General features: G+C 47.3%; 1 protein-coding gene across 1 annotated transcript in view; it reads right to left on the reverse strand.

The window, feature by feature from the left end:
- Positions 1-12,426, reverse strand: part of LOC133933265 (histone deacetylase 4-like) — a 36,132-nt gene extending 23,706 nt beyond the window's left edge. The window contains exons 1-2 of the mRNA XM_062380239.1: positions 12,104-12,426; positions 3,595-3,923 (exon numbers count right to left, since the gene is read on the reverse strand). Of these exons, the coding sequence (XP_062236223.1) occupies positions 3,595-3,923; positions 12,104-12,218 (444 nt within the window). The 5' untranslated portion in view covers positions 12,219-12,426. The remainder of the gene's footprint in view (positions 1-3,594; positions 3,924-12,103) is intronic.
- Between the last annotated feature and the right edge of the window lie 719 nt (positions 12,427-13,145).

Genomic DNA, 13,145 nt, shown 5'->3' on the forward strand with positions numbered 1-13,145 from the left:
CCGACAGGTGTTTCAAGCCAGAAAATAAAAACCTTTGCAATACCATGAAAAAAACCTTGGGCTACGAGCTCGAGCTTTTAAACCAGTATAAACAATTTAACTGCGGGTGAGGCTTTACCAAGACACATAATCCAATCTGCTCACAGAGAAGAGAAGGGAAGAACATCTGTTAAATGCTTTCAAAGTCTGTCTTCCTCGGGCGGTTAAACCAAACAAACTTGCTTGGCTGGGGCCGCACGATTTGTCCTGGAACCAAAAGGTCAAAAATAAAATCCACAGAAAAGCCTGGATGTGCTCGCCGACACCTTTCAAGTGTCCTTGAGCGAGACCCGGGCCTCTTTGTGAGTCGCTGTGGCTAAGAGCTCCAATTAAATGCCACAAACGCACAGTGGAACAGGCTTTTCAGCTTCTCCTGTGCCGTAATGCCTTGTGACAAGCTGAGCCCCCAAATCAAGAGTCCCAATTACTCTTTAATGTCTCTGTAATATACAATAAATGGGCAAGCTGTCTGCGCGTGCACTGCGCCAGCCACGTAATGACCCCGCGTGCCGAGGAATCAACACTTCTCCCTGCTTATCACCGCACACCCAATGGCAATATTTGATCAGTTACCATAACTGCGTGTAATCAACTCCTGATTGCGTTTATTAAACACTGTAAACAGACACTCAGTAGCCGGGACGTGCACTCGTGTTTACCGTAAGGGCGACTCGAACACTTGAGACGAGTCGGTGAATAAATTGGCGGCTGAAGGTGGAATGAAGGTGAGGAGAGAAAAGTAGCTGGGCGCTGTGGCTGGCTCGCGTCCAGCCGAGAAGCCTCCATCCTGCTTTTTTTTTGTTATGCCTTTCAAACAAGGTTGGGGATCTGGGATTGAGTGGGTGGGAAGGCTCAAAGTAACCTCCCCACCCACAAACACACAGGCACAAACACAAACACACACACACACACACATCCCAAACCCCTGTGGCTCAATGGATTACACATCTACACACAAACTTTTCCTTTTGACTAATAATCTCAAGAGCTTCAGGATATCTGAATATGTGTGTTGTTGTCCCCAACGTGGAGGCAAACTGGGCATGCGTGTGTCAGTGTGTTTGCTGACATTTGAGAGGATGTGTATGCTTTAATGCCTGTACAACTTGCAGTGTGTGTGTGTGTGTGTGTGTGTGTGTGTGTGTGTGTGTGTGTGTGTGTGTGTGTGTGTGTGTACACACAGGGCCAGTGAATGGGTCTGATTGAGAGTGGGCCTCCCTGCTCCGGCTGTGCGTCAGCGGCCTCCACCTGAGTGGTCCTGCAGCCCCACCACAGGCCAGACGGCCCCTCAGACAGCATCACTCATCCCAAACACTGTTTCACCTGCAGGAACCCAAACACTCAGCCTCCAACACAACGTGGAAATGTGTCAGAGCTGAAACAACTGCCAATATTTCCCGTGTAGATCATTTATCTAATACAGATGCTCTTCAGATGTGATAACAGAACTGGAGGAGGGAGGGATGAAGAGAGGGAAGATAACACTGCAAAGATAATTGAGCAAAAATAACAAAGGAGAAAAGACAGAGGAATAAGGAGAAGGTGGGACGATTGGAAAGAAAATTAAGGAATTGAACAGGAAGGCTCAGGAAGTGGTGAGCAATGAAAGGAAAGGAAAAGAAGGGGAAAGAGGATGACAAGGAAGAAGCGATAAGGGAAGATAGATGGGAAGTTGGGGCATGAAGAAAGAGACTGAAGAGAGGAAAAAAAGAATAAAGAAGGAAGGCATTAACAGTGAGGAAGGACGGAAACTAAAGGACGAAAAAGAAAGGCCAGAAGAGACGGAAAAAAAAGATGAGATTATAAAGACGAGGGACAAAAATTACGAGAGCTGACAGGAGGGCAGTAAAACAGGACAGGAGGGAAGGAGGAGGAGAAGAGAGGGTGAAGAATTAAAGGGAAAAATGTGAGAAAAGAAAGTACAAATCAACTTATAGAGGAGTGATGAAAATGATCAATTTCCGAATGCCGTATTCCTGCCGTGTGCAATCTAGTCTGCTGCCCCCTCACTCCATTTTAGACATTTATTATCAGCCCTGGAAAAAGCCGAGGCTCACTTGTATGTGCATGTATTACAATTCATATTACAGCCGTGAGAGGCAGCGGAAGAAGAAGAACAAACACAGGAGAACTCCTCTGTGACATTTCAGCCCCACAGGAGCTCGGCTGCTCTCTCGGGCCCCGGTGTCTCAGAGTGTGGGCGTGCTGATCCAGATTCACTTTGTATTTCTAGATCACTACAATATGGGAATGTGATCGGAGCAGTTAAACGTCTCGGAAAAGCAAACACCAGCCACCATCTATTCTGTCTTTTCATTGGACGCTTGTGTCTGAAGTCAGGCTACAGGAGGACCTGGTGCATAAGGTCTTTCACACTTTTCCTTTCCCGAGTCTAAACACATCCTTGTATTGCTTTCATCCATCCCTGAGGGACGCGGAGATGGAGTGACTCCTTGTTTTCTGCTCCCTCGACTTCTGCAGAGGAGGATGGAGCTGATGGTGCTGATGATGGTGCTGCTGCTGCTGCTACATTCAGTTCGCTAATGAAGAATTCGGTGGCTGAGTAAATTAAGAGCTGTCTTTGTCTTTAAATAGGGTTGGGAGACGAACCTGCCGATTTGATTTTGGATTGTTGTCTCTCGGAGGTTTTAAATAAAACTGTACTTTGATTCGTCTGTCTGTGTTAACAGGATTTACACAAAACTACTTCACACACAAATTGGGTCTGGACAATTTTCACTTTCATTTATCATAATGCAGCAGGAGCTTGTTGGGCTCAGACGCATGCAAGAGGCAGGATGTCATCAACAGCTCTCAGATCTCGTTGTCTTTCCAAGTTGACATCTTTGTCAGCGTCTTTTTCTCGATTTGCGTTCTCAAATACTCGTTCTCTGGATAATTTAAGGAAAATGCCCGGAGGTCAGTGCATGTGTGGAAGCAGCTTTAGCGGGAAAATGGGAAATGTGCCAGTAAAGAACTCATTAAATGTTGGCACAGATCCAGTTTAGGGCCCCACTAAAAAAAAAAAATCCCCCTAATGAGCGATTTTATCACTTTATCGTGGAGAGATCAGGTGTTTCTGGACCTTTTCACTTATTTCTCTAACGCTTATTCTTCGCTGCACACTTGAGCGCAGGTATTCTTCCACTGGCCATCGAGGTTGGCAGATTCAAAAGTATTTGGGGAGAAAAACAGATTACGTGAGCTGTTTGATTTAGAGGTGGAAAGTGAGGAACATTTTCTTCTGTACTGTACAAGGGATGATGATTTAAGGGTTGAAAAAATGGATCGTAAAAAGCCTGACATTTTCCTCTGGCGTACAGACGATCTGAAGAAGGAATTCGCTTTTAAATATTGATGTTTTGAGTTTGGTTACTTTGTCTCTGAATCCTGGAAAAGGGCGATGGAATATTTGACTGGAATTACTCTGTAAGCGATTACACAATTTAGTTAAACTTTTCCTTTTTTTTAAATCTCAAATCCTGGTATGTTGAAAGGTCACGTGTGCTGGGTACAGGAGTAAAAATCAGTCTTTTACAGTTTTAAGTGATCTACCTTAATGTGTTCCTGGAGCTGGACCTCATGCTGGCGGGACAGCTGCTCGTGCTGCCGCTGGAACTCTGCGATGAGGATCTGCCGCTGGATCTGCTGCTTCTGCTTCAGCGTCAGCAGCTCCTGCTGCAGCTGCTGCTCGCGCACCGAGGACGCCACCACGCCCCCCTGACCCGGGCCTCCGAGGGAGCCGGGCGACTGGTGGCCGGGCGGGGAGAGCGAGGACACCTTCTGCTGCTGCTGCTGCTGCTGCTGATGGTGGTGGTCCACGCGCAGGTCCATGGGGATGGCGGCCGGTGGGAGACGCAGGGGCAGCGCCGAGTTGATGTCCACTGGAGGGAGGAAGAAGAGCAGGTGAGGGGGGCTGTGATCACAGGGGACAGCTCACACACGCTGCTCTTTATCTTGTTAGAGGAAATGGTTTGATCCTGGCAGGTGTCACATCCACTAAACTGCAGTAATTCATAGTTTGACGGACGTGACAGTGAAGAGAAATTCAATACACGGCTTTTTGAAATACTCAAGGTCACAGACAGATGATCATAACAAGCCTCTTTTTATTGAAGAGAAATAAGTCTCCACTTCTAGATTCTCAATTTGCGTCAGACGTGTTTTTAGCGACATAAAAAGTATTGAAATAAAGCACAGAGCATTAGTCATGTGCTCAATTTCAGTCAGATGGGGTCGGGGTCATCAGCTCTTTACCTTCACACCTGCACGTCATGCCAACATAAAAAATCACTGTCGTGCGTCACATTTGATCCGACAAGGCACAACGCACGGGAAAGACACTGTGCAGCTGAGAGGGATTACATCAAAGCTTTTCAGAGTGTAATTTAGTGTGTGTGTGTTTGTGTATGTGTGTGTGTGTGTGTGTGTAGTTGCTCAGTGATAATAAAAAAATAAAGATTGGAGTGATATCTGGTGTCAACATCAATTCTGAAGCATCAAATAGGTTTGGAAAGGGATTTGAGATGTGTGATTTGAAAAAGTTGTTGCAGCGTTTCTGTAATTGCACAAAATACAAAGCTGCATATGTTTAGAAACAAGTGAGTATTAATTAAATCAGCTGCATTTATTTCAAGCTAATTCAATTTTGCTCTGAGTGAAATCGCGCTGATGATTTTCAGTGAAAAAAACTGACATCGGTGTCTTTTTATCTCATCTCCTCTTTATGTGCAAGAAAAAGAAAGAACCCCCCCCCCCCCTTCCTGCTGCATACACACACTGCCCATGAATGATGCCGCAGTTACACACGAAGGCCGACGACATCTGACAAAGATTGCATTGACCCGGAGAGGCTCAGACCTTGAGCCGGGGCCAGCCGCCCACAAATCACCGCACAGGAAGCCCTCCAATCACGCAGCTTCCTCCCCATTAAATCTGAATAAATAGGAGCCGATTGGCTGATTATTTACCTACATGTTGACAGAGAGCACGGCAGGAGCCAGAGACACTTGCCTGTTAATAAAGAGGCAAACACGCCATTGCGGGCTCACTTAACAGCAGTAGGGGTTGCCTCTAATGCATGGACGCCTCGACGCAGCCACTCAAACATGAGGAAATGCAATTTGCAAGTGGTGAATTTCCACTTGCGCTGCACCGGCCTGCAGCAGCGTTAGTTTGCCAAAAACCCAGAGAGATGTTTCATGATTATTTTTAGCCCGTCACCGTTGCACTCAAGCGTCCGGCAGCATCACGCAGACCAAAATGTGAAAACCCTTTTAATAAGGCGCCAATGATCGGGGATGCTCTCGACTTGACAAACAGCTACTCAGGCCCACGATGACAAAATGATTTTAGGGGCGTGCGACAGGCAATAACACACATCTGTCTTCCTCATATTTCTGACGGGGGAACTAAGCGTCCTGCACTTTCTTCACATTTGATCTATGGTGCATCTTTCTTCCAGACACAGAGATAAAGCTGTGAAACACTCAAACAAGACCATTTTGAATTGACTGCAGGCGTGAGCTGAGAGTTTCTTTTTTCTCTCCTTTTGAACATCAATCTGCTAACAGCAGCCGCTCATCACTTATTATCAAACCCATATGGCGTTATCATAATCTCCACTCTGTCTTTTGTGTGTTTTCCGTGCACCCTCCCCGTGCAGGCTATTGTCGTCCAGGCCTTGAGGAGCGGAGAGCAACAACACGCAACAGGTCCTTAAGGACAGCCGTCATGTGCGGGGTGACAACAACATATGAGTCAGCAGCCGACACAGTTGTAATCTGCTTACAACCCGAACCAAAGTGAAAATTAGCTCCGACCCCGCGGGACATGAGGCCATCATCTCACTCCAGTCTCCTTTTGTGTCCCTCTGTCAGTTGTCCATACCGAGAAAAGGAGCTACAAGATATTTTGGCCATTTTTGAAAAACCTGCCTAACAAGGTGCTCGATATTTAATTAAATGCAGAGACGCCCTCGGATTAAAGGAGACGGACATTCTCTGACCCGTTTGATGAGCGGCGGCAGTGACAGTTTGGCAGCTGATGAGATGAGAACACACAGAGAGAGAGAGAGAGAAAGGGCGTGTTAGGGAGTCCAAGTCCAACTCATACTGTCGTATTCTCACAAAATAATCGAATCGTCTGATTCACGTGACATTTCATCTCATTCTCAAGTATTTGTTCCTCTCGGAGTTGTGTCCTGATTTTACCTGGATCCGTCTGAGTCACTCTACAGTTTGAGATCCGGAGTCAACGTCCTCCTGACTATTAAGGAGTCTTATTGGCTACAGGCTGAAAAGCCACAGGGACTCCATATTAAGTCTTCAGGGTCATTGGATGCTGACGTCAAAGGTAAACATGCAGCGTGACGGCTGATGTCTCGGTGATCACAGGCCTAGTTTTTCATCTTTTGTTTTTTATTCTTATCTAATACTAGTTTAACTTGAACAGGAGCTCATCACTCTTTTTATATCAGACGCACTAGAGCACAGACAGGACAGGAGACATGTGGCCGTGACTAGAAAACTGCCCTTCAGCCTCAAAACATTGCAGCTCCAATCTCGGGCTAATTAAAATCCATAACACACACACACAGAGACGCGTGCACACACACTCCCCCTGTACACAATGTTCCTCTACGGATGTCGAGTCCCTGACACAACACAAAACAGCCTCGCACACTTAAAACGGTGACGCACGCAAACGCACAAACACACCTCGTACGGCATCTCTGTCACACCGGCAGCAGCTAATTGTTCACCACAGAAAAGAGAGAGAGAGAGAGAGAGAGATAGCAAAAGAGGTAGTGCGGTCGTTACCCATCAGTGCTCTCCTCCTCCTCCTCCTCCTCCTCCTCCTCCTTCTTTTTACAGCAGCCTCCTCTGCTCCTTATCACTGCACCTCCTCCTTTCTTCCTTCACTCAGTTACAAGGAACGACAGCACGCTCCCTCTTTTCATCTGACTTCTCCTCTTGCTCTCCACCGCCGTCACTTTTGGCTCCTCGTTCATCCCCTCTCCTGTTTTAACCTGATGGGCGTCACTGTCTCTCCCTCTCTCTCTCTCTCTCTACTCTTTTCTCTCTCCTCCCCTCGTCCCTGGTTTGCCCAGTGGTGACATCACAGGGCAGTCTCAGGCATGCAGCCTGTTTATTCTGCAGCCCTCTGCTTTTCCAGGAACCAACGTCACACACACACACACACACACACACACACACACACACACACACAGACACACACACACACAGAGCACTCTCTCTCTCCTTACCCTGCCTGCTCTTTTCCCCGCTCAACCTGCTTTCCTTGCTTCTAAGGCCAAGGAAAACCCTTCACGTCGGTTTGTAGTGCTTCAAATGTCTCTGCCTCCTTCCCCACACACACACACACACTCACACACACTAACACACACACAAACACACTCACCCTCCTCTACTTACAGTATAACCATCTCTCTCTCTCTCTCTTTCTCCCTCACTTTTCTCACTCTCTCTCATGCGGTTTAATACTGTGTGCTCAAAATTCCTGGCCTGGAATTGCCAGCATTTCCCAAACAAATGAAACCACAAAATGGTTTCAGGTGAAGCGGAGTAAGGACCCAGCAGGGAGGCTCCGCAGATTATTCAAATCAGAGTCAAATCAGGCGTCTCTGTTCAGATAATTGTTTTGCTGTCGTCTCAGTGTTGTACAGGGTTCTTCTTACAAGCAGCTGAGGGTCTCAAGACACATTCAAGCATGTGATTGAAGTCACTTCCAGACATTTAGCTTGAGGCTGTATGTGAGAATGCAAACGTCCAAGTCAGTCCCCTCTTAAAATGTCAGTAATATGTCCGAGTGAGCCCATGTGAGAATGCAGCAGGATAATAAAGATGTTTCTAATGTTTCTAACGTGACACAAATATCTCAGGATGACAAAGAGAAGCCAGACACGTAAAGACGTCCACAAAGATGTCCACTTGAAGAGACTATGAGATCCGTGAGCTTTTGGCGATAAGGGGCGATAAGTCCTGTAACTTGTCAAACTCAAGGAAATGCACACAAGTTGAACCCCAGTGAATGAGGCTGCACAGGTGGATTAAAACAACATTTACGGGCCAATGCAAATCCAATCCGATCGACCCGTCTGCCAAGATAAACTCTGATATCGACACATCTCTGTGTACACGCCGTGACGTCAAGCCCGTACCTCAGTTTACTGAAGTGCGACAGATAGAAGACGGCATGGGGGCAGTCGGAGGAAACCCAAACAAAAAGGCAACGCTCCGTCTCGGGGGAGAGCGGGGGGGCCTCCAGGCGACTTCTACACAACTGACAGCGTAACCTGGATCAGCAGGAGTTTGAGGAGAGGAGCATCTGAGGTCTGATTCAACACAGACGACGCCGGGAAAAGGAAAAGAGGAAGAGAGGAGACATCACATTTCTGCTCTCGCTCTTTCCTTCAAGCGTTTAAAGTTTCCTTAAGTCTGATATGGAAACATTTTGCATGAGGGGGGAATCTCCACAGCAACGTTTAATTATGATTTAAACAACTCGGGGCAAAAGTGTCTCTCCACTACTCTTCTGTTATGACTGAACTATTTTCTCTCATTCAGCTCCACCTGAACCCCCATCCCCATCCTCCCTTTTCAGTGGGTTCCTCTTCTCTCCACCCTTCATCCTCCCTTTTCAGTGGGTTCCTCGTCTCTCCACCCTCCATCCTCCGGCCCTTCTCTGCATCCGTCCCCGCTCGGCTGCTCCCTCCTGATCTCTCTCTCCCCTCCATCTCCCCAGCAAACAAATCACAATCTGTTTACAACGCCTGGGGCACACTCCACAACTCTTCTGGATCCAATTGCAGATCTATTTATACCAGACAATGCAGAGGGCTGGCGTCCCTGATTTGAGACTGGGTTTGCAGCGTGTGTATCCCACGGTCTGACTGCCTGAGCTCTGCACTCGTTAGGCTTAATGGATGTCACACCGAGCCGAGCAGAGCTGTTTAGCGTGGCCTCGGTGAAAATGTGGCTGAGAAACCGTGCGAGGAGACGACAAAGGAAGAGGAGATGTTCTGTGGAAGGGTTTCACGGTGGATTTGGCAGCGAGGCGAGATGAGCGGCAACAAGTCGCACATCTGTTGATGGTTGAGGAAGAAGCTGCAGTCAGCCAACTGATTGGTCTCTGTGGGTAGATGGGCTGCTCTGAATTTCCTTCATGAAAGCTCGAACTCTCAGGAGATGATAAGAGCTTTCCTCGGTTATAGGCTCCCGGCGAAGACTGATTGTGATCTCGCTTCGAAATGGCACCGTGACCTCTTGAGAAGAAAAAAAAAAGAACTAGACAGGATAAGGAGAAGAACAGGGGAGGGCGTGACGGAGGGACGTGTGGAGGTGGAGAGAGTCTTGTTCTGCCAAAAGCATGCTCCGACATGTCGCGGTCTCAATGACATCATACAACGGTCTGCAGCATCGCAGCTGAGGAGGAAGGAGGTGGGTGAGTGCGAGGCAGAGACATGACAATGTGATACACGGGGGTGGGGGGGGGGGGGGGGGGGGGGGGGCAATGTGTCACATTACACTTGCTGTAAAAGATGATGAATTCCTTCATTTCAGATTCATACATTCAGGGATTAAATACATGGTTTGAAAATTTTATGAAACCATCCATTATCTATACCGCTTACATTTTAAAGGTTGCAACGGGGGCAGGAGCCAATCGAATTCGTTTTTATTGTTTATTAATTTGTATCATGTGCAGTAAGATAAGAGCAGGTGAAAGAGCTGTACCATTATTGTATAATTACTTTGGTTTATTATTTTACGATTTGTAAGCACTGCTGCTGTTATTGTTGGTTGTTTTTTATTCCTATAAGTTTGCAGACAACTTCAATGATTAACCTCAAAATCCTTGAAATATTCTCTGAGAATTAAATGACAATGTTAAAGAAAGAGAAAAATTAATTCTCCCCTTGAACCAGTACGGATCCAAACTTGAACTGCATCAGACAAAGGCAGACATAAAAACACAAACCTCCCTAACGAAGCAGACCACAGTACAAAAATATTAAATCTGCAAAAAACAAACAAATACCAGATCCACTCATATTGTTTTTGTAATGACCGAAAGAGCTGTTGATTAAAAGATATCTACCATATTTAGACCGGGTTTGCAACTGACAATTATTCTCATTGATTTACTGTATCTGCTATTTTCTCAATTAAATAAATAGATTATATTTGTGTGTGACTTAAAGTCCAAAACCCCCAGAAGTCATTAAATAAGACGAGGACAACACCAATAATCACATTAAAAAAAATAATTACTACAGAATAGGACAAGCAATTGACATAGTGTCTAATATTTTGCCGCTATAATAGAGGCTCCAACAAACGTAAGAAATGACAAGTACTTTGATTGAAACCAAACTCAGGTGTTTACTTTGAGTCGGGTAGCTCCACCTGCAGGTGCAGCCACCGCTGCTTTGCATCTGAAAAACGAGCTTGTAATGCATCCGCCAGCACCTGATCACATAATGTGAACCATGTAAAAACTGCATTTTGCATTTTCTATGAGGAGACTATCCCAGGCTGTGGCAGGGGAGGCAACAGAGTGCTCTATAAACGGTTCTGGACAGGTGCACCCCCCCCCCCCATCCTCCTCCCCCCCCAATCCCGGGAGCAGTGGCACATCCAAGCGGCGGGGGGGGTCAGGAACACACGCTACAGAACGTGGACGCCCCAGCAGCTCCGTATCCAAGACAACAGATTTCGAGAATATCTGATGAAGTCACTCCAGTGAATTTCAATATTTGATCAGCCTAGCCAGAGGCACGCAGAAATAACCCCCCGACAACTACATGAGAGAACGTGTGAAGCCTGAGAAGAGTCGGGACGCCAGGAAGATGCTCGGGGTCGAAGTCAAGAGGCTGGAGAGACACAAATTGTAAAGATAAAACTTTCTCCTCCAGCAACAGGCTGGATGTGTGAGTGTGTCACAGCGTCCAACCTGCTGCTCTGTCAAATCACTAAATCTAGAGCGCAGCGTGAGAGAGAGAGAGAGAGAGAGAGAGAGAGAGAGAGAGAGAGAGAGAGAGAGAGAGAGAGAGAGAGAGAGAGAGAGTTATGAATCACCCTTCCACTATTTTTCATTTTTTTTCTAAGGTGGGAAAATTTCAAATTGTTCTCTGTGGTCTAAAATGAAATGTAGAGAGCAGTTTGAGCTCCCCCGCTGTGGAATTAGATGATGCATTATGCATATATTACTTCAGACTCATTTCTCCTTCACATTACCTCATCTCCATCTGTGCTCCTTTTATTTTTTTTTATTCCTACACCACCCTCTGCACTGGTTCACCTCTCCTCCTCTTCCTCACTACAATCACGTGTATCTTCATCTTCACTGGAGCGAGAGGAGGCTTTAGTAAATACAGTGGAGTAGAGGCTGCAGTGGGTGGGAATTCAGTGAGAAAAAACTATTTTTCCCGGTATTTCTCAGTGCACAAGAGGAAGCTGAAGAGAAAGGTGGCTCTGATGTGTTCTGGGACTATTAAAGTGTGTCAGAAACTTGCAGCAGACACTTCACCAGGTTGCACAATCGCTTGTTCTGCAGTGTGGTTTTTTTTTTGGGAAGCTGTGCCTCCTGAGACATCCGACAACAGTTTCACATGAGCTCAAAAAACAGCACGTCCTCGTTAAGGGTGTTCCCATTCAACTAAATGGCATAAATAGAACATACAGGTGTAAGCATGGACTCTCAGGACAACTATGAACTGTGGCTTACATAAGACACAAACCGTGAGTCTCAGTTGTCACGATGCTGCTGCAAGAGGACGGTGTTTACAGTGAGGTCACTTCATAAACAACTGAGCAGCAATTGGTCTGAAACAATCACACCATGCGGACACATCCAAGGAGGAACACCTATGCATGCAAAGTCACACAGGATGCTGTTAATAGTGAAATCACGTAGGTGCACACACACACATAAACACACACACTCATACATACACACACACACACAGCTTAGCTTTATAGAAGCTCATGCAAAACACACACACAGGCACACACACACATGCATAAACAAACACACCAACCTGTTGGGATGTGGTTGAGCGCCGATGTCTTCAGAACCTCCAGTGCCTGCTCCTTTCCCAAGATCCCCTCTGTGGGAGAGAGAGAACACTCCGCTTCAAATATGGTCCGCAACATTGAGACGAGCTTCCAGAGACGAGTCTGCTAATCGGGCAGGAGAGACCACAGTCCGAGAGGGAGCGGGGGCTTTCAGGTCATCTGCACGGCGGAGAGCACATGCCGCGGCACTGCTACCGCCACCTGAGCGACCGCCTGATCCATGACCAGTGAGGGAGAGCGAGCAGGGAATCTTTTGCCAAGATGCTCGGCCACGGCGCTGCTCTGAAACAAGCTTGAAATCGGAGGGATGCCGAGGGAGCAGCCTTCCGTCGGCTCGTGCCTGCTCGAGTACGAGTTTGGTGTGAGAGAGGAGGGATGTTGGGGCTCGACTGATACTGCCTGTGCTCAGCATAGCAAATGTGGCTGGCAGCAGCGGCAGAGAGGGATGAGGGGGTTGGTGGTGGTGGAGGGGGGGCAGTGGAGCGGAGGAGAGGGAGGGAGCGAGGTAAAAATAGCTCACCCTTTTGTGTATAGCAGCACATGCGGAGCACGCACACACATGCAGAGACACAGACACACAGCTGCTGTTGCGTTCCTCATGCGTGCATGTGTGTGTGCACGCATGTGTGTGTGTATGTGTGTGCATGCATGCGTGTCCGTGGGTGTGGGTGTGTGCGTGTGGTGTGCGCAAGTGTGTAGGCTGTAATTATAGTGGCAACATGAAAAGGCTTTTGTAGCTGCCGAGCCCTGGGAAGACATGGCTATAAAAAGCAGAGAGACAGAGAGGGGTGGTAGAGGAGGAGGAGGAGGAGGAGGAGGAGGAAGAGGACGCATCGGGGGAGAGGGGGAAGACAGAGGTAAGGAGGGGAGAGAGGAGGAGGAGGAGGAGGCGGCAGTGGAAAGATAGAGGAGAAACAATGAAACGGTGCAAAAAGGAGAGGATGGAATTGACATGCATCACGACTGCACACAAACTGTGACTGCTGACAAACACATTCAGTACAT

Source organism: Platichthys flesus, chromosome 22 (assembly GCF_949316205.1).
Source record: "Platichthys flesus chromosome 22, fPlaFle2.1, whole genome shotgun sequence".
In the NCBI taxonomy this organism is placed as follows: domain Eukaryota; kingdom Metazoa; phylum Chordata; class Actinopteri; order Pleuronectiformes; family Pleuronectidae; genus Platichthys; species Platichthys flesus.